Source organism: Canis lupus, chromosome 20 (genome assembly GCF_003254725.2).
Source record: "Canis lupus dingo isolate Sandy chromosome 20, ASM325472v2, whole genome shotgun sequence".
In the NCBI taxonomy this organism is placed as follows: domain Eukaryota; kingdom Metazoa; phylum Chordata; class Mammalia; order Carnivora; family Canidae; genus Canis; species Canis lupus.
Genome location: NC_064262.1, coordinates 57,810,260 through 57,829,588, shown reverse-complemented (window position 1 = coordinate 57,829,588; position 19,329 = coordinate 57,810,260). Strand labels below are relative to the sequence as shown.

Genomic DNA, 19,329 nt, shown 5'->3' with positions numbered 1-19,329 from the left:
GGGCTGGGGCCGCCGACGCCCGCCGGGCCGAAGGCTGGGGAGAGGCGAGGCGCCCCCGGAGCCGCGAGCCCAGGCTCCGCTACCTGCCTCCGGGCTGCGCGCAGCGGCTCCGCGTGGGCACCGCGGCAACACGTGGCCTCGGGCCCCCGAGGTCCTGGGAGGCCTGGAAGGTTCTCCCGGCCGCGGCGCCCGGAGGCGGGGTGTCAGCGCCCGGAGGCGCCCCCCGGCTTCGCGCCCGCCCGCCCGCCCGGCGCCCGTCAATCAGCCGCGCGCGCCCGCCCAGCGCCTGTCAGTCAAGCCCGCGCACGGCCGCCCGGGCGGAAGGGGCGGGGCCGGGCCGGGTCCGCGCGCCCCATTGGTCGGCGGCGGGGGTGGGGCTTGAGGGCGCCGCGAGGCTGGCCCCGCCCCCGGGCCGCGGGGGGCGGCGGCGGCGGCGGAGGCGGTGAGCGCGGGCGCGGGCGGCGGCGGGGAGGGCGCGGGTGTGGACGCCGTTAGGCCTCCGCGGCCTCCTCGGCTTCCGCGCGGGGCTCGGGGACGCCGCGCTGCGGAGGCCGGGCGCCCGGTGAGCCCTGTGGGCTGCGCCCCGCGGGCCGGGGGCGGGGGCTGAGGCGGCGGCGCCGGGCCTGGGGGGAGGGGCGAGCCGCGGAGGCCCCGGGGCGCGAGCCGAGCCGAGCCTGCCGCGGGCGCCCCCCCGCCGGGCCCCGCCGCGTGCACCCCCGGCCTGGACCCCCCCGTGGTGCCTGTGGGCGGCGGCCCGGAGCTCGGGCGTGCAGCTGTCCCCGTCCTTTGAGGGGCCCCGCGGTCCAGCCCGCGCGGGGGGCGGTGCGAGCCGGGCGTTGGGGCCGCGGAGCAGCCGTTTGCGGGCGTCGGGCCTGCGGGGGCCCCAGCGCCCCGCCTGACCCCTGACCCCGTGCACCCTGTGCCCTTGTGTTGCAGGGCACCCCGCGTCGGAGCTGCCGGCGCCCCGCTTGTGCCACATGCGTCCCAGTCATGACGGACGCCCAGTATGTGCTGTGCAGGTGGGAGCAGCGCCTGTGGCCTGCCAAGGTGACAGCCGTCCCGCCGCGATTGCCACCCGGGGGGACGCGGACACTGTGCATCCGGGGAGACCTAGGAGCCCCGGCACTTGGCACCGCTCCTCTGCCGCCGCTTAGCCGGGTGTCTGGGCTGGTGCTTGCAGGGCTTGGCTTCCAGGAGTAGCGCCTGGTCTGGTCCATGCATAGAAAGTAGACAACAGGGGATCCCTGGGTGGTGCAGCGGTTTGGCGCCTGCCTTTGGCCCAGGGCGCGATCCTGGAGACCCGGGATCGAATTCCACGTCGGGCTCCCGGTGCATGGAGCCTGCTTCTCCCTCTGCCTGTGTCTCTGCCTCATTCTCTCTCTCTCTGTGACTATCACAAATTAATTTGGAAAAAAAAAAAAAATAGACAACAGGTTCGGCCTTAAGAAGGCGCGCCGGGCGGCGTGTGGCTCGAGGCTCGAGGGAGTATCTGGAAGGCAGCCCTGGGAGAGTAAATCATGGCAGTGCCTTGGGGACACCTTCCAGCAAGCAGTGGGGGAGCGTGCCCAACTGCAAGGCACAGCCGGGCCTGCTGCCCGGCCCGCCTCTGACCTCTTGTGCCTCGGTTTCCCCATCTTCCAAGTACGGGTTTGGACAGGAGGTTGCTGGAGGCCCCGGGGGTTGTAGGTTTTAAGAATCTCCTGCTGCGTTTCCATCCGGAGCTCGTAGTGTTTTTTGTTGTTTTTTTTTTTCTGTTAACCGTTACATCTCGGTAACAATTGTTTTCCCCCTTAATGTAGGTGTTGGCCAGAACTGAGACGTCAACCAAAAATAAGAGAAAAAAAGGAGTTTTCCTAAGCGTTCAGATACTCTCCCTAGATGAAAAGTTAAGTGTTGTGGGGTTTCTTGATATTATTATTATTATTTTTTTTTTTTCTGAGTCGGACTTCTGATACTGCACACACCTCCCCCGAAGGTGAATTTGCTTTTAAGGTCTTAGTAATTTTTCAGCTACTGTAACAGAGTTGTGCTCATGATAACCTTAAAAGGAAAGTGGATTTTTTTTTTTTTACGTCTGTTTGGAAGTTGAAGGTCTGTATGATGTATTCCGTGTGAGAGATCCGTATAGGAATTGAATAAATATAAGTTATACGCAGGGGAAACTTGTTGGGGGTTCACATAGGGATGTTTCCTTCCCACGGGTTTGTGTGTCTTTTTCTCAGAAACTTGAGTGACAGGCCGTCAATTTTGAAATGTTTGATGTTTCAGCCTGTCCATCTAGTAAGATGCTACTGTTTAGCATTCAGAAGGCAAACACATGATCGTGTGGAAGCGCATTACTCTCTCGCTCTTGCTTACCCGGAGATGGAAGGACATAATATTACTCGGGATGATTAAAATGCCCAGATCACGTATGATTGTGGTATTGCTGTGTCTAAGGGAAGAATTCCCAATTCAGAAAGAGTAAAACCTCGTCAGCTCCACTTCCAGCCTCCCCAGGTCCCCGTCCCTCTTCAGAGCGGCCTCCTAAACTCGCTTAGTTCCCAGCTCACACTTTCCCTGCGGCTGGGAAGGTAATTGAATGCTCGAGTTTAAAAGGAAAGCACATCCTTTTAAACTAAAACACACCTGCTGGGCTGTAAACAGGTTTTAGTGACATTATCATCTACTCTGAAAATCTAACAAAGGAGTTATTTGTACAGTTGAAAGTAGGATTTGCCTCATAAAAGTCACAATTTGAATTCATTTTTATTCTTAAATTCAACCAACCTTTTCTGTCTTAAAAGGGGAAAAAAAAAAGCCACATTCACCAGGGTCCTTGCTGCCTCTAACCTCAAGCTGTGACTTTTGGTTAAAGTAGAAGGTTGAGAAGGAAGAAAATGAATCTAATTCTTTTGTTATCTAAAGAAAAACATGTTTGAAAACGTCTCTGTGGCCTTGGCTGGCAGCGGATAACGGGTGTTTCTGTCCCTGCAGAATTGAGGTGAGAAGCACAGAAGTGGAAATCCTGAAGACAGCACACATCGAACGGATCGCTTCCTCCCTGGGTAAGAGCGCATCCCTAAGTGACAAAGGGATGGTGTGGGAGACGGAAAGACCCTGTTCTCCAGGTGACCCTGAGCCGAAGGAGAAGGAAAGGGATCTATTTTCTTAGACCTTTGCAGAATTTACCCCAGAACTGATCCTGTTGTCGACTGCCATTGTGGTCAGTCGCAAGCATTGGGACCTCTGGTCACACCCGTGGCCTCCAGTGTGTATTTGCCTCCATGAGGCGAGGGCGGAAGATGCTGTCCACCTCCCCCTCCCGCCCCAGTCCCACAGTAAGGCTGTAAAAGTGGGTTTTGGATCTGGTTCGTTCTCTGCCCAGGGTTTGAGAGCAGCGAGTTCTATGTTTAAATTCCATAGCTGAGCTCCAGGGAGAAAGGGCTATGTGACCAGCATCGTTGGCGGGTGCCCCTCATCTGCCGGCGCTCTCCCCGTGGGGTGAGGCTGGTTGGAGATGGAACACTGACCCCCAGCTCCTTTGCCTTTCCTCGGTGGGAGGGAGGGCCGAGCTCTGCGCAGCCGGGGCTGGCTGTGCCCTTACCTGGTGGCAGCCTGACAGACCTAACTAAGCAGGAGGACCTTCCGCTCCAGCGGGGACACATACTCCCTGTGCCGTAAGCTGTTAGTCTCGTGGAAAGATCGGCCAGGAGTCTTTCCATGGCGTTCATAAACCAGAGTCCGTTTTCCTACATGTTTGGAAAAACCGCTTTTGGTGCACGTGGCATCCAGCGGGCACCTTAGGCAGCGTCAGCCGCTGCCTCTCGGACACTCCATGTCCTCTGCCCGGGTCGCATCGGGGGCTGCTGGTCCGTAGGGCCTTTACCAGTAAGCAGGGAAAAGGCTGCTGATGGAGGTGCCCTACCCGCTGAGTTGCGATAGTGCACCCGTCACCTCCTTCACATAAATGGTGCCGCGTCTGTGTGTCGGATGAGTAAATACGGCCGTGGCAGCCAGGAGGTCAGGCTGCAGTCTCCAGGCCCGTGATGCTCTTTTCTGGCTCTGAACGCCCTCGCACAGAAGTACGGAAAATCCAGCAGCCCACAATGGGTTCCTTTCATCGGCTGGCCCTCGCCCCCGCCGCCACCCAAGAACACGTTGCCGGCAGAGTTCTTTATGGAGTTGGCAAGGCTTTTTATTGAGCCTGATTGAAGTTGAAGCTGCGAGGCTGGGAGGATTTAGGAAGCGTCTGAGTACATTTTGCTGGCAGTATTTTTTTGTGACCTGGAGGGATTTATCTCTAACCCGATCAGGTTGGGGTCAGTCAGTTTGTTTTTAGAAAAGCGGAGTCCCGCAGCTTCGGACAATAGCTGTTGTTTTGTGGCCTTGTCCCCCTTTGGGAAAGCTGTAGCTGAGAGGGGTCAGTCCTCCCTTCAGGTGCGAAAGACCGAGTCAGCCCTAGGTGGCCATGCCCTGACGACAGCGTCTGGTCTCACCAGGCTTTGTTTGCTTCCCATCCTTGCAGCGTCCCAAGGTGAGGTTCCTGCTGAACCCCTGGAGGAGCTGGCCTACAGACGCTCACTTCGAGTGGCTTTGGATGTTTTGAACCAGAGAACCGGTTTGCCTCCAGAAAGCTCTTCAAGGGAAGAAAGAACTGCTCTGTCCTCACGAGAGAAGCCCACGGAACTGGCCTCCTCGCTCTGTGACCCCAGCTCTTCTTGTCTCCGGGAAGATGTGCCGAGCAGTTCTGGACCTCAGAGGAGGGAACGTGTACACCCAAGGCTGTCGGGTTCACCCACCTGTCGAAAGGACCCCAAGGGCAAAGTGGACCACAAGAAGGAGCTCGGGAAAAGTGGAAGCCCCCAAGCCTTGGTGGTCCCCTCAGCCAGAGGTGGTTCTCAGGATGGTGGTGGATCGAGAACGTGCTGCAGAAGTCGGACAACCCCGAGTAAAAGGGGAAGAAGTCTAGCGCAGGAGCCCAGCTTGTGTCAGAGAGCACCTTCGGTCTCGGAGGGAGATGGCGAAAAAGAGAGCAGCCTGCCAACCTCGGGCTCACCTCCCAGAGTTAGGGAGAAGGGTCTGTGTGCCAAAGGGGAAGACCCGGGTTTGCCATGGTGTGGCCCTGCGGTGCTCCCGGCCCCGGGGCGCCCAGCCTGCCCAGATGCCCAAGGCCGCCCTGCCAAGCGGCCCTGCCCAGATGGCAGCCAGAGGCTGCCCGCCACACAGCTGGAGCCGGGGGCAGCACCATGCCCCAGGCAGGGGCCCCGGGGACGCATGACTCTGCGCAGCGCTGCCAAACTCGGCCTGCCTGCCCCCTGTGCTTCCACAGAGGAGACAAATCTTCACATCCTGGTGGAGGAAGGTAAAGGTCTGTGGCCGAGAGTCGCTTGTGCTGGCGGGGTGGATTTGGGTTCCCATGGCTGACGCGGTCAGGCACTCGTGTTTTTTGACCTGCTCTTAATGCGAACGTATCAAAATACTGGCAGAGCAGAGGTTGCCTGTTTCCTTTCCACCCGGGTCTCCCACCGGGTTGTGATTACTTCCAACTAGTCCTGAATCCTCATGTCATTTTTTGTTCTGAACGGGAGAGGCCGTGGGGCACGAACCTGGGGGCTGCGGCCCCAGGACGGCTCTGATGGGGAGCGGCACACGGCGCAGCAGCACGGCGGCCTCCCGCTGAGTGGGCAGGAGTCTCGGGAGTGATTAACTCACTCAGAAGGCTCCCGACTTTTTCAAGGTGCCCGTGGAGACCTACTTTTGTGGTTGAAGTCATGCCCTGTGGCTCTTTGCATTTGCACGACGCCATCTCCCTCTTACTCGGGATGCTGACTGAGGGCTGTTCGTTTCTGTGGGGTTCGGTTCCTCCAGACGGGCTGGCCCCATGCGGGCTCGGGCTTCTGCCCGGAGTTTAAGCTTCATGTGTTTGAACTCCGTGTCCCAGCAGGTGCAGAGGCTGCGGGGAATGAGTCGCACCCTGTCCCCGTGTCCCCAGCGCTGCGTGGGCCCTAGAAGTTGTTCTCCCCATGCTCGTCCCCTCGGCTTGCTTAGGTTGCTGCTTTGTGCACTCGCCTCGCGTCTAGACGCAGCAGCCTGGGTCCCTTCGCCCTCTGCCTCTCCTTTAGTTCCTCTCGAGCAGAGCGTACTTTAATCAGAGTGTACCTGATATGAATCTGGCGGTGTGAGTCTGTGACTCGGGATCTTTTATCTTTGTTAACGGTCCCGTATCATGGAATGTTTTCCTTGGGCTGAGCTCCCGAGATGGTGATAGTGAAAGTCTAATCTACCATCATTGGCAGACCGACAGTCCTCCGGAGACTCAATGGAGTTTAATCCCATTCACTCCATCCTGGAGGAAGATGAGGATGATGAGGAGCCACCCAGAATCCTCTTATATCACGGTAAGTCTCGAGAAGCAGCCCGAGGAGCGTGTGCGTCCGCTTGTGGTGAGCCCTGGGCAGAGGCGGCTTCAGCTAAAGGCCTCTCGCCGCTTCATTTTCCTTCTGCTGAACAGACAACTTCAGAAGTGCTGTGTTTTCTGTCCTTCGTCTAAAGGGTAATCACACAAAGGGAAGAGGGCCTCCCTGGGAGGAGAGTGGCCAGCCCTCCTTGCCAGCACGCTGCCCCCATTATGTGTTGTCCTGTCCCCTCCGTGGGAAGGCAGGACAGCCGGGTGGAGAGCTGGGTCCTGTCGCCACCATTCGGGTATGGCCTGGTGCTGCCTCCGCATCTTTGGGGATGGCTGTTGGGCCCGGGGCATCGGGGCTCTGGGGCCCTCTCCCACATGTGCAGTCCGAGCCAGAGCAGACGTGCGCAGGTGTGTGCCCCCTGGCCCTCTTTGCAGGAAGATGACCCAGATCCCGAACCAACAGCCTGGCAGCAAGTTATTCTGTGTCATGGGCTACATCACTGAGAATGAATTTTGTCCTTAGACTTTCCCATTGACTGTTGTTTTTTTTTTTTTTTTAAGATTTTATTTATTTATTCATGAGAGGCAGAGACGCAGGCAGAGGGAGAAGCAGGCTCCCTGTGGGGACCCCAATGCGGGACTCAATCCTGGGACCCCAGGGTCACGCCCTGAGTCGAAGGCAGACGCTCAACACTGATCCACCTGGGCATCCCTGACCATTTGTTTTTAACATAGTCTGGTGGTGTTTTTTTTTTTTTTTTTTTTTTTTTTTTTTAAGATTTGATGTATTTATCCATGAAAGGCACCAAGAGAGAGGCAGAGACACAGGCAGAGGGAGAAGCAGGCTTCCTGCTGGGAACCCAATGGGGGATTCCCGGGACCCCAGGGTCATTCCCTGAGCTGAAGGCAGATACTTAACCACTGAGCCACCCAGGCATCCCAGTGTGGCGTTTTCTTAGCATTTTCATCATGAAATAATTATAGATTCACAAGATGTGGCAAAAACAGTACATGGAAAGGGGGCCTCACCTCCAAGGGTGACCCCCTGTGCCTCAGGGGGCCGATGCCGGCGCTGTGAGCAGGGTGTGCCCCTGGGACTCGTTCCTCCGCCGACTGCGGGCTGGTCTATCAGCGTGCTCACACTTGTGCGTTGGCCTCTGTGCCTCAGTGATAACCCCGACACAGTTAACACTGGCTCACGGTCTTCTGATTTCTTTGCGGAACTGCTTATTCCTTACCTGAGCCCTCCCTGGCCATCAGGTACCTAGAGTGATGCACGCCTTGTGGGGCCCCGGTGTGCCTGGTGTGTACCTTTGGGAAAGCTCTGCAGGCTCAGTTCCCAGTAGCTGGACTTGCTTGGCTGGAGAAGGGTTCCCCAGCTTCTCCCGGAAGGGGATTTTCCTCCCAGCTCTTGCCGGCAGGGCTGGAGGGGCAGGTGAAACCGAGGTGTGCATTCGAATCCCCCTGGTTTTTTGCTTCCCGTTTGATTTTGTCTTGCCCCCGACCCGCCGCAGCCTGATGTCTGTGGAGGCCTTACCCGTGACCTCTTTGTCCTCATGGGGCCCTGACGCTTCTCTTAAAAACCCAACGCAAAAAAAAAAAAAAAAAACACGCTTCTCACCAGATGGATGATGGTCGTCCTTTGCTCACTCTGCGGGCGCTCGCCCGTCTGCAGACCTGCCTCCTCGCCTCGCCGGCCGCCGGGGCGCTGCTGGAACAGGGCTCGTCTTGGTTCTGCTTGGAAAAGCAGCCTCGTGTCTGCGAGGTTTTGTTAGCTGATTGTTTCAACATTTAAGTGATCTGTTTTGGAGTTTTGTGTTTGGTTGGAAATCTTGTTAAGTTTTTTTCATAAATTCATTACCAGATGATTTTAGTAACTGGTGTTTCCCCCCCCCCCCTTTTAAGATAAAGCCCAGTTTTTCAGACTGATGAATTTCCTGGGAAGTTGGTTCTTTTGTTGGGGCTTTTGTGCCACACTTTTTTTTTTTTTTTTTAACAGAAAGCACAAGCAGGAGGAGAGGGAGAAGCAGGCTCCTTGCTGCGCAGGGAGCCCGATGCCGGGCTCCGTCCCGGGACCCTGGGGTCATGACCTGAGCCAAAGGCAGGTGCTTCACCAAAGGAGCCACCCAGGCGCCCCTGTGCCACACTCTTTTTAAAAAATATTTTATTTTTTGGGATCCCTGGGTGGCGCAGCGGTTTGGCGCCTGCCTTTGGCCCAGGGCGCGATCCTGGAGACCCGGGATTGAGTCCCACATAGGGCTCCCGGTGCATGGAGCCTGCTTCTTCCTCTGCCTATGTCTCTGCCTCTCTCTCTTTCTCTCTCTGTGACTATCATAAATAAATTTAAAAAATTAAAATATTTTATTTTTTAAATACTTTAATCTGGAATAATTTGAGATTTACACCATAGTGGCAAAGGTGGTATGCAGTTGACCAGGGCTGCTTGTCTCCGCTCAGCAGCACGCACATGCCCGGCACTCAGGTGCCAGCGTTGTTGCAAGGCTACCTTTCAAAAGTCGGGGCTGTGCTCGCTTCGGCAGCACATATACAAAAGTCGGGGCTTCTGATGAGAGCATTAGGTTTAAATGCCATCTGATGGTTGCATTTCTTCAGTTGTTGCATTTGGTGCATGGTGCAGATCTGACTTGCTGTTCGTCTTTTTGTCTTTCTTTTTAATTCTAGAACCACGCTCCTTTGAAGTTGGAATGCTGGTCTGGCTTAAACACCAGAAATACCCGTTCTGGCCGGCAGTGGTAAGCACCGGTGGCCTCTGGCACCTGGCTGCAGGCCCCGCACTTCTGCTCACTCGCCCCCCATTCGGGTCAGCTGGACCCCAGGAAATTTCTTTACTGGGAAAAACCAGTGCTGGGATGAACATTCTAAGCAGGGTTTTTGGAGACATTGACTTGAGTAAGGGGAGTTCGATCATTTTGGTGTAGTTGAGCCTAAGGCTCCGAGGTCCGATCCTGAGCAAGCAGGCTCAGGAAAACCCGCCTAAGAACTTGTCTGCACCTTGCTGGCTTCTAATACCAGGCACTTCAGACTTTCTCCTGAGGAAGCTTTTAAATTGTTCAGATTTTATAGTAGGGATTGGTCGTGTGTGTGCGATGGGTGGGCCACAGCACCGTATAGTTCCTGGCTCTGCCTTCTTGGTGTGTCCGGACGGTGCAGGCTGTCTGTTTTTTAGGCCAAGGCAGCAGGCCAGCTCTTCCCCTCTTCAACCCAGTGTCTTCCTCTATCCCCCTCCAACCTGGCTCCAGTAGGCCTTCACCTTGTAGTGAGAGACAGTGATGTTAAAATTGGGACGGTACCAGTAGGATCCAAAGACGCTGCTCTTGTCGCCGTGAGGCTGACCCTCAGCAGGGCAGCCTGGCCTCCTTGGATGGGACAGATTGGTTGTAGCGACAGTGGGGTTGATACCCGTGCAGTGTTGCTGGGCATAATGTGTAGCTTGAGCAGACGTGCAGATGAAGTGGGCGTCTCTGTGTAGTGTCTCAGCACCACTCGGGGGGTCCCTTGGCCAGCCTTCATTACTCGTTCGTGGTGGGTGCTCGTGTCCACCCACGTTTGTCACCCTTTTCCTGGACCTCTCCTCATTCCTTACTTTTACCAGTTCCCCTGGGGGCCCTGCTCAGGTAAGGAATCTCCAAGGTCGCATGTTCCTAGGGCAAGCTCTTGGTTTACAGCTGAGCAGGGACACGGGCATCGGGCGGGGAGGAGGCTGCTCTGAGTCAGGCATCGCTGCCTCTGTATCCTTGGCTTGTCCCACCTGCCTGAGCTCACTTTGCTCAGGGCTAGTGTTAAGTGGTTATTGTAGCACCACTCGAGTGGGTACTATACTAAATATTGATATAGAGGACGTTGATATTGAAAATGAGGGCGGGCCAGGGGAGAGTCGCAGGTGTGCAGAGGTAGCAGTAAGTGTGGTTCTCTATTAAACACAGCGAAATCTTGCCTGGTCTTGCTCATACGTGAGCAGTGAGAGTGGGGCATGAAGCAGACGAGGGAGGTGTCTGAGTATCTGACCCGGGGGCTTTGCCTTGGTCACCCCCAGCCAGCAGCGTTTCTTATCACACGCCAGCCTTGTGCCACCTTGTCAGGGAGGTATTTCAAAAGCCTCACCTCTTCTGGGTTTTTGATGCTTTATTTTGTTGGATTTGCCAACAGGTCAAGAGCGTCAGGCGGAGAGATAAGAAAGCCAGCGTGCTCTTTATCGAGGGGCACATGGACCCAAAAGGAAGAGGGTAACCCAGCCATCTGCTCTCTGCAAATGCCTCCCGGGGGAAGGCCTGCTGGCTCGGGGGTGCTGGGATGGTCGGGAGGGGGCTGGGGTCCAGGGCCAGGTCGAGCTCACGTGCCCCTGTGATCCTGCTCCTGGAGGAGGAATCCACACAGGGCTGTTGAAACGGACTGCCCAGACCATCCAGTTTTCAAAACTTTATTTGCTGCCTTTGAAAGGCAGCCCAGTCAGACGCTCAGTGGATCCCGCCCGTTCTCCACGAATTCTGCTACACTCTGGTGGTCGCAGGTGCTGTGAGCAGCAACCCTGCCTCCACCTGTTTTGCCATTTGGTTAGTTCTAACCACTTAATCCCGGGGTGAATATGCACACGCATGTGCCTGTCTGCTCGAAGGGTGCTTTGCAAACACAGCTCAGAGCCTCTGGCCCTCAGGTGCTGCCTCCACCTCCCATGCGTGGCCAGGGGTGTGCGTGAGTCACATGGTGGCCCCAGCCACGTCCCCTAGCAACCGTCTCGGGGGCTTCCACGGCAGCTGGTGGGGCAGAGGCCCCCGCCGCCCCTCCTAGTTCCATCAGAGGAAAGGAAAACGTTGTCTTGGGTCACGAGATGTAGTTGCCTCACGTTAACCTTCCCTCTCTGCTTCCAGCATCACGGTGTCTCTCAAAAGATTGAAGCACTTTGACTGTAAAGAGAAACAAGAACTTCTGGTAGGTGGACTGTCGGTGCCCGTGCGAAGCGGCCGCCTGGGTGGCTGTGGTCTGCTGGCCCGGCTTCCAGCTCTTTCTTCTGGGAAGTTGCCCGCCACCCCTGGGGAGTTGGGCTTTTGGCGCAGAGGATGATTTGCCCGGGTGCAGGCCTGCTCCTCGAAGCGCACGGTGGCTCGGAGGCTGCCCCTGCACAGGGCGTGGGCACAGCAGGCCTGCACACAGCAGGCCTGCACGCGTGTGGGGGGGGCCCAGGTGCGTGGGCGACGATGGCGCCCCATGAGGCATGAGGCGCGAGGCGCGTGTCCGCTCGTCAGCTGTCTGTTCAGCCCTGAGGTGCTGTGTGTGGGATAACAGCTCTCAGGCCGCAGACCCAGCCCGGGGCGGGGGGGGGCGGGGGGCGTTCTTGTCCCAGCCCGGTGAGCGGACTCCAGGCTTCGTGTCATGGGGCAGCCTTCTTGGTGGACTGATGTGAAGGCCCTGAGCACAGCGGGCACCCACATCGGACCCCGGCCTTCGTTTCCTTCCCCTGGTGTGCGTGTCCCTGTGACGCGGTCCTGCTCCCCGCCTGTGAGTCTGTTCACAGCAGCTTCCAAGCAGCCGTCTACGCTGGGCACCCAGTCCCCATCAGGGTGCCTGTGAGCAGAGCCCGGTTCTGCAAGAGGGCCAGCCGTGGCAAGCACAAGTCCGCCAGCTGGGCGCCCGCCCTTCCGGCCGGTGGCCGGCCCTGACCCCATGGCCGTTCTCGGGGATCTGGATAGCTTTCCCAGAGTGGGGGTGGGGGTGGGGATGGGGGCTTGTCAGGACGGCAGGAATCTTGCTCTGAGGTCTGTGTTCCAAGCACACAAAGAACTCTGTTCTACAACCCAGACGGTGTGTGGCCTCGCGTAATCCAGACACTGGGACGATGCCTATTGCCCGACTTCCTGCTCCCTGAGAAGAGTCAGGCTCCTCTGTGAAGTTGGGTGCACTAGGTCACTGAGGGGCCGTGGAGGTGGCAAGAGCGCCTCCCCCTGGAGCCGCTGTTTGGACTGTCCTGGGTGGTGTTGATGGGCAGCAGGGCTGTCGGGGTCATGGCTCTGAGCTCTGCCTTCCTGAGCGAGGAGCGGCACCAGCTGCTGTCCCCGGCTCGCACCTGCCGCGGGCTGGACTAGTGCTGGACGACGGGAGGAGGGCTGGGCTGGGGTGGTGGTGACGCGGGGGGGATCCATCGGGCCAGTGGGCCATCGTCCCAGCTCTGGTCCTCACAGGGCCGGCGGGGGCTTGTCCTCCGTTGGCAGGTGAGGACCTTGAGGCCCAGCTGGGCCTCCCCCCCGGTAGCATCCTTCCATCCTAGGACAGTACTTCCGACCGAGCCGACGCTGTTCTAAACCAAGGACACAAAGACTCTTCTTAGAAGGGTTTGTTTTGTACGACTTTGAAGTCTTCTCCGGGCACCGTCAGCCACGTTGGGATGCTTGCCTCCTTCCTGTTTAGGGTCCCCGCTCTGCTGCCCCACAGCGCTCAGCTCCCCCGTGACGGCTCTGTGAGCAGCGCCTGCCGCAGCCCTGGGCCTCCGTGTGCATCTGCACGTGCGGCGGCGGCAGCCCCACACGGGGGCGTCTCCCGGGCCTGCCTGCCGTGGACACAGGACCCGAGGAACCAGGAAGGGTTGGAAGAGCCCCCCTGGCTTCCTGCTGACACCTGCTGTCTGCGTCTTGTTGCAGAACGAGGCCAAGGAGGACTTCGACCAGGCCATCGGCTGGTGCGTCTCCTTGATCACCGACTACAGGGTCCGGCTCGGTACGTGGGGCTGTGCGGCCTTGGACACGGGGACCGGGTTGGGGCACAGCGTGGGCCTGTGGTCCGCAACAGGCTTGTCCCCAGCAAGGGAGGTGGGCAGACACGCAGGCGAGGGCTGAAACGCGGCGTGTGAACGGAAGGCAGACTTCGCTGTGAGTCCGAGCTGGTGTGTAGCCGCCCCCAGGATGTGGCACGGACAGCGGCGCTGGTGTAGGTGTGCCGTCGGCCCTCGTGGGCAGGGGTCCGGGTGGGGCAGACACGAGGCAGACATGTGACCCAGCGTCCCGCGGGGCCGTTCCGGTGCCACGTCTGACACTGTGACATGGCTGTTCTCGTGCCTTCTCTGCAGGCTGTGGCTCTTTTGCTGGCTCTTTCCTAGAATACTACGCTGCCGACATCAGTGAGTCCGGCAAGTCCTCTTGGGGGTGGGACGTTCGGGAGGGGGTGCGCCTGGGTGCAGGCTGCCCCGTGTCCCCAGCCTGACGCTGGACCCCTGGGGACGTCCTGACTGCCCTCTGCCGCCCAAGCTTTGGGTGAACTGATGATCACCCCGTAGCCTGTTGCCCTGTGTCATCAAGGAGTGGAGGTGGGGGTGTCGATGCTCCCTGGGCCACCCCCTAGTGACGCAGCAAAGGAAGGCCGCAGGGAGCCCCCCCCACAGGCCGGCTGTCCACGGACCTGTCGCTCCCCCGCAGGTTATCCCGTCCGCAAGTCCATTCAGCAGGACGTCTTGGGGACCAGGTTCCCCCAGCTGAGCAAGGAGGACCCCGAGGAGCCTGTGGCGGGGAGCCCCCAGGGGAGGAGGCAGCCCTGCAGGAAGGTCCTCCCCGACCGCTCCCGGGCCGCCCGGGACCGCGCCAACCAGAAGCTGGTGGAATACATCGTGAAAGCCAGGGGCGCCGAGGGTCACCTGCGGGCCATCCTGAAGAACAGGAAGCCGTCCCGGTGGTTGAACACGTTCCTGAGTTCGGGTCAGTACATGACATGCGTGGAGACGTACCTGGAGGACGAGGAGCAGCTGGACCTGGTGGTGAAGTACCTGCAGGGCGTCTACCAGGAGACGGGCAGCAGGACGCTGGCTCGGGTCAACGGCGACAGGATCCGGTTCATCCTGGATGTCCTGCTCCCCGAAGTGAGTGGTGGCCAGAGCCCATCCGCAGGTGGGGTGGGGGCTGCGGCCAGGGCCCCGGGCCGCCCGCGAGGCCATTGCAGGGTGACAGGGCCTCGGTGTTGAGACCTCAGGCCGGGGGCACGAGAGCCATGTGCACGTGGAAACCTTTGCAGAACAGATGTGGCGGCGGCAAGGGAGTCGTGATCCCCCGGAGGCCCAGCCGGGCTTCGGCTGGCGGGAGCACAACGGGATCCCTGGTTTTCAGGGTCTGAGGGGGCAGGAGCGTGTGCGGGAGGAGTTACCCAACTCAAAAACTCTCCTTTTGTGACAAGAAGCTTTCGAATACGTACAAAGGGAAAGTATTGTCTGGAAGCCTCTGTGCCCGACGCCCGTTTGGATCGGCGACCTCTGTCTGTATCTCCTGCTCCCTCCCCCAGATAACTGGGGGGGAATTCCCAAACATTTTTTTCATGCTCGGGTGCTCCAGTGTGTGTCTTCAAGGAAGGGGTGGTCCCGTGTGGGGATGGCTGTGGTTCTTGCTGGTGGGGGCAGAGGCCACTGGATCCCCACGGTGCCGGGTCACCTCCTAACTGACCTGCCTGATGTCAGCAGTGCCGGGGTAGGGGCAGGGGGTGAGCTCTGTTCTAGACCCTGAAGGCTCTGTTTTTTGTTTTTAAGCTTTTAATTTTTTAAAGATTTTATTTATTTATTAATGAAAGTCAGAGGGGGTGGTGGGCAGAGACACAGGCAGAGGGAGAAGCAGGCTCCCTGCAGGGAGCCCCATGCGGGACTCCATCCCAGGACCCTGGGGTCATGCCCTGGGCCAAAGGCAGACGGTCTACTGCTGAGCCCCCGGGTGTCCCCACATGGGGGGGCTTTAAAAGCACTTGCCAGGGGTGCCTGGGAGGCTCCAACCATGAAGTATCTGCCTTTATAGCTCAGGTCACGATCTCGGGGTCCTGGATCAAGCCCCACGTTGGGCTCCCGCTCTGCTTCTGTGCCTCCTGTACACTCTCTCCCTCCTCCCTCTTCTCAAATGAATAATTATTCAGAAAATAAAAAGTCACATCGGAAGTGACCAGGGTTCTGCTGCTGCTTCTGAAGAAACGAACAAGGGTTCCTCAACGTCAGACGTGCTCTGTGCTCGGATGATGTATTTTTCCAGTTGTTTGAACAGTGAACTCAGGAATGCTCACGAGTGGGCTTGTTGGTTTCGGTCCCGTGCCTTTTTCTGGTTCTAGGGACACGAACTCTCATGGTGTCATCCAAAAGCCTGGCTCACTGACACGGCAAGCGTCCCTTCAGGCAGAGCCGTCCTGGGCCCTCGCAGCCCTGAGTTCCCCGTGCGGCCCGGCCCGTGCCCTCGGCTGAGCGCCCTCTGCCCCCTTGCAGGCCATCATCTGCGCGATCGCGGCGGTGGACGCCGTGGATTACAAGACGGCCGAGGAGAAGTACCTCAGGGGACCGTCCCTCGGCTACCGGTAGGCTGCTCAGGGCGCCGCTCCCAAGGCGGCGGCGGTGTGTGCGGAGGGGCTGGCGTTCCCTCGCGCCCGTGGCCGCGGTGGAGGTCCCTCCCCGACACGCCGGCCCGGGTGGCAGCGGGTGGACGCGCTGCACGCGTTCGAGGGCGCCGGGAGCTGTCGGCCGGCACTTGCCGAGGCCCCAGTGAGGCCGGCGGGGACGGTCCCTGGCGAGCCCCCTGCCACCCGAGCAGGTGCAGCTGGACCGCAGCCCGGGCGCGTCACGGCCGACGTGCCTGTCCTCCGGGTGCCCCCGGGCGCGTGCCGGGCCCGCCGCGCCAATCACCCTCAGCCGGCGCCGCCGATTGCGTCTCGGGCCTTCGCCCCTCACCTCGGCGCCGAGGCCGTTTGAGAAAACAGATTACACGCTGCAGTCGCCCGGGCCGCTGGGAGCCGGGGAGAAGAATGCCGTGATCAAGACGTCTCGGCCGGCGGTTAGCCCCGGGCCCGCGCCCCTAATCCCGTCTCTGGGCTCGCTGCCAGCCGCGCTGGGAACAGGCCGGGCCCGCGTGCCAGTGACAGGCTGAAGACTCAACTAGAGTCGCAGGCCGGGTCTCCGGGGCCCGCCGGGCACGCTGTCTGTCACGGGTGCCGGGCGGCGGCTCCCAGGCGGCCCCCGAGCGTCCCACGGCTGTCGCGGTGGTCCCTCGACACACGGATTCGGGACGCTGTTGGTGGGGGAGCGGGGTTGGCGCCGTGCTCGGCCCCCGCCGCGCGCTGTCCTCCGGGGACGGCCCGACTGTCCCGCAGGTGAGCCTGTGCTCCGCCTGCCGCTGCCTTCGCTGCAGGGTGGCGGGCCGCCTGCCTGACGCCACGGCTGTGCCCTTCCCCGGTGCGGGCGGCCGCTGCGGCCCCCACCCCGCTGCGGCCCCCACCGAGCTCGCCTGCTCCGCCCTCGTCTCCGCGGACGCCCTGCGGTCGTGGTTACCGTCGCCTTCCTGTCCCCGTGGCTCCCCAAGCGCCGCGAATGCCATTCCTCTTACCGGGGGTCCCGTTGGTGTCTCCCCGGTAGCTGTGAGGATAATTTCATAATTTATTCTCTTTAAAAAAGTTTTTTTTTTTAAATTGTGGTAAAAAGCACATGACGTAAAATTCACCACCGTAACCGTCTCTGAGCGCACAGCACAGGGCACGGAGCACCCTCACCCCGCCGCGCACCCACCCCCACCACCGTCTCCAGAACCTTCCGCCTCCCCACACACAGACCCCGTCCCCAGGAAGCACTGGCCGGTCTGTTTCATATTTTAAGGCATGATGAGTTACTAAAATGACGTTATCTCCTTTTATTTTCTGAAGGGAAAAAGAAATATTCGATAAACAGCTCCTAGAAGAAAGGAGTCAGCGGTGCTGACGCTGGAGGGCCGCGGCGGTCGGTGGCGGGAGTGCCCTGCCTGCAGGGCCGGGCCTGGGATGTGCTCGCTTCTCATCCGGGGGTGCTCTTTTCCTGGCTTTTTTGGAAGGTATTGTTTCTGAAAGGTTTTTGAAACAAAAACGTGTTTTATTTGCTGCATATCATTACCTGTGACTGTACTGTATTGTTGAATATAAGGTGCACACTTGGTTTTTTATGTTAAAAAGCACTGTATCCACTATTAAACAGGAGTTTTAAGAAAGTCTATCGGATGCGTTCCTGCAGGACAGCGTGTTTTCTGTTTGCCCCCTCGCCTGTGCCTATGCTCCTGAGGCCGGACGGGGCTGCTCGATGTCTCGCGGTGCACGAGGTCTCCTCCCCGTGCGGGAGAACGGCGTCCGCCCGGCCCCCGGGGGCAGCGAGTCTCGTGCGAGCGCACCCTGCCCATCGTGGGGATTTTCGTGTGTGGCTGCGTCTGGCCTGGCACTGAGTGCGGTCTCCCTGGCCAGCCTCTGCGGCTCCTGCTCAGCCCGGGGGCTGCGACCTCCCACCCACGGTGGCCGCGGTCGTTGTGTGTGTGGCTGCAGGTCACAACGTCAGGGACAGGACTGTGTCATGCGGGCCGGCTCCTGCGGAAGCGAGGCCTTTGTCTGGAGGCCGCGTTCACATTCCTGCCTGGGCCCAAAGGAGGCGGGAGGCAGCTGGTGGGTCACCCCGGTGCCCAGGGGTCCGCAGCACAGGACCCTGGTGTTTGGAGAGCCGGGAACTCTGGGGCCTGTCAGAGCCTCCATCAAATGAATTCTTTCTTCTAAGCTGATGGGACAGTGTCCAGGAAGTCCATGGGGCAGAGGTTCATTCCCAGACCCCTGGGTCAGCTACCTGGGGGCTCCCTCTCCCTCCCCAGCAGCTCCTCCCCCACAGCAGCCACCACAGCGAGGACTTAGAGGGAGAGGTTGGCTGGCAGAGCCCTGAGGAGGTGCTGGCCGGCAGAGGCCCAGGCCCCACGGAGGGCCGAGAACCCTGGGGTCAGCTGGGGGCACCTGGCCTGGGCCTGGCTCAGGAGGGCAGGCTGGGGGCTCCTGGGCTGGAGCACTGTCCTTGGGGGCCCTGCAGCCACGGCTGCCCCAGGCTTGCAGGTGAGACCACAGAGCGACAATGGTTTCCATCCACCACGGAGCCCAAAGCCAGGCCATTGGGTCGCTTCCTGCACAGGGGACAGCCCGCCAGTGTCCAGCGTGGGCCCGGCCCCTTCCTGGGAGAGCCCGTGGCAGGTTCCACCTGAGGTGGGCGCACCCTACTGTGCTCACGGCCCTGGCCTGCGCTCATCCTGTGGCCTCCCTTGGCTCTGGCGGGACCCCGGTTCTGCTGCTGGAGCCCCACTCGCTTCCCTGGCCAAGCCGGCCCACTGTGGATCCTGGTGGGCTCACCCTCAGGCCGTGGGGTGAGGGTCAGCTGGGGTGTGGGGTCAGCTGGGCAGACCCGAGGGGGCCCTGGAGAAGCAGGTGCAGCCGGGCTGCCTCTGCAGCCTCAGGAGGACACACTGCCCCCAGCACAGCGCCCTGTCCACCGCGAGGCTCCCGTCGGCCCGCCCCTCACTCCCGGCTCCTACCCTGCTCTCCCACTGGGCGCTGCACGCACTGGGCCGGGTCTTTCGACTGGCGTCCTGGGTGCTGTGGGGGGCCGACCCCATTCCTTGATGCCAGGAGCCCCCGCCACGACAAACTGATGACAGTCTTGTCTCTTTCCCCTGCCCCTTCCCTCTGGACTCCAGCACGCCAGCCTCTGTGTGGCCTCCCTGCTGCCCCCTTGGGGCCCCTCCGCCCTGAGTCCCACCACCCTGGGCCCACTCCTTCTCCGAACTGCTTCCTCTCCGGACCCCAAGGCCCTGCAGAAGCTCCTCCTAAAGTTGGCTTGGTCACCACACACCAGCGTCCCTGCTTCCTGACCCGGGGAGCTGCCCTTGCACACACCTTGGCTCCTCTCCAAGTCTTTGTTTATCTAAAAAAACAAATTCTAAAAAAGTGCCGTAGTGGGGGGGTGGCGCCTAGTTGGCTCAGTCTGCTCTCAGGAGTGTAAGTTAGACGCCCACGGTGGGTTGTATTTTTCTTCAAAGAAAAATACAACCAATTCATAGGGTGCCTGGGTGGCTCAGTCGGTTGGGTGTCTGCCTTCGGCTCAGGTTGGGATCCCAGGGTTCTGGGGTCGGGCTCCCTGGTCAGCGGGCGTCTGCTGC

At 59.8% G+C, this 19,329-nt stretch overlaps 1 protein-coding gene across 4 annotated transcripts; it reads left to right on the top strand.

Annotated features, from left to right (window-relative positions):
* Positions 1-371: 371 nt before the first annotated feature.
* Positions 372-17,363, top strand: PWWP3A (PWWP domain containing 3A, DNA repair factor). 4 transcript variants are annotated; one of them, XM_025456707.3, is made up of 14 exons: positions 372-442; positions 937-1,019; positions 1,800-1,885; positions 2,977-3,047; positions 4,508-5,350; positions 6,279-6,380; positions 9,071-9,141; positions 10,556-10,632; positions 11,275-11,335; positions 13,039-13,114; positions 13,464-13,514; positions 13,810-14,246; positions 15,618-15,706; positions 17,042-17,363. In XM_025456707.3, exons 2-14 carry the CDS (start codon positions 978-980, stop codon positions 17,094-17,096), a joined length of 2,061 nt encoding a protein of 686 aa, XP_025312492.3. In that variant the 5' UTR covers positions 372-442; positions 937-977; the 3' UTR covers positions 17,097-17,363. The 4 variants fall into 4 exon arrangements, with proteins under 4 accessions (XP_025312492.3, XP_025312490.3, XP_025312491.3 ...); XM_025456705.3 differs by having other exon boundaries at positions 393-442; positions 937-1,047; XM_025456706.3 differs by having other exon boundaries at positions 394-442; positions 937-1,047; positions 4,508-5,344.
* Positions 17,364-19,329: the final 1,966 nt, after the last annotated feature.

Coding starts and splice junctions, on each gene's coding strand:
- PWWP3A (XM_025456705.3), top strand. CDS start 991: ATGACGGACGCCCAGTATGTGCTGTGCAGGTGGGAGCAGCGCCTGTGG. Junction 10,633..11,274: donor ATGGACCCAAAAGGAAGAGG/GTAACCCAGCCA, acceptor CTCTGCTTCCAG/CATCACGGTGTCTCTCAAAA. Junction 13,515..13,809: donor ATACTACGCTGCCGACATCA/GTGAGTCCGGCA, acceptor GCTCCCCCGCAG/GTTATCCCGTCCGCAAGTCC.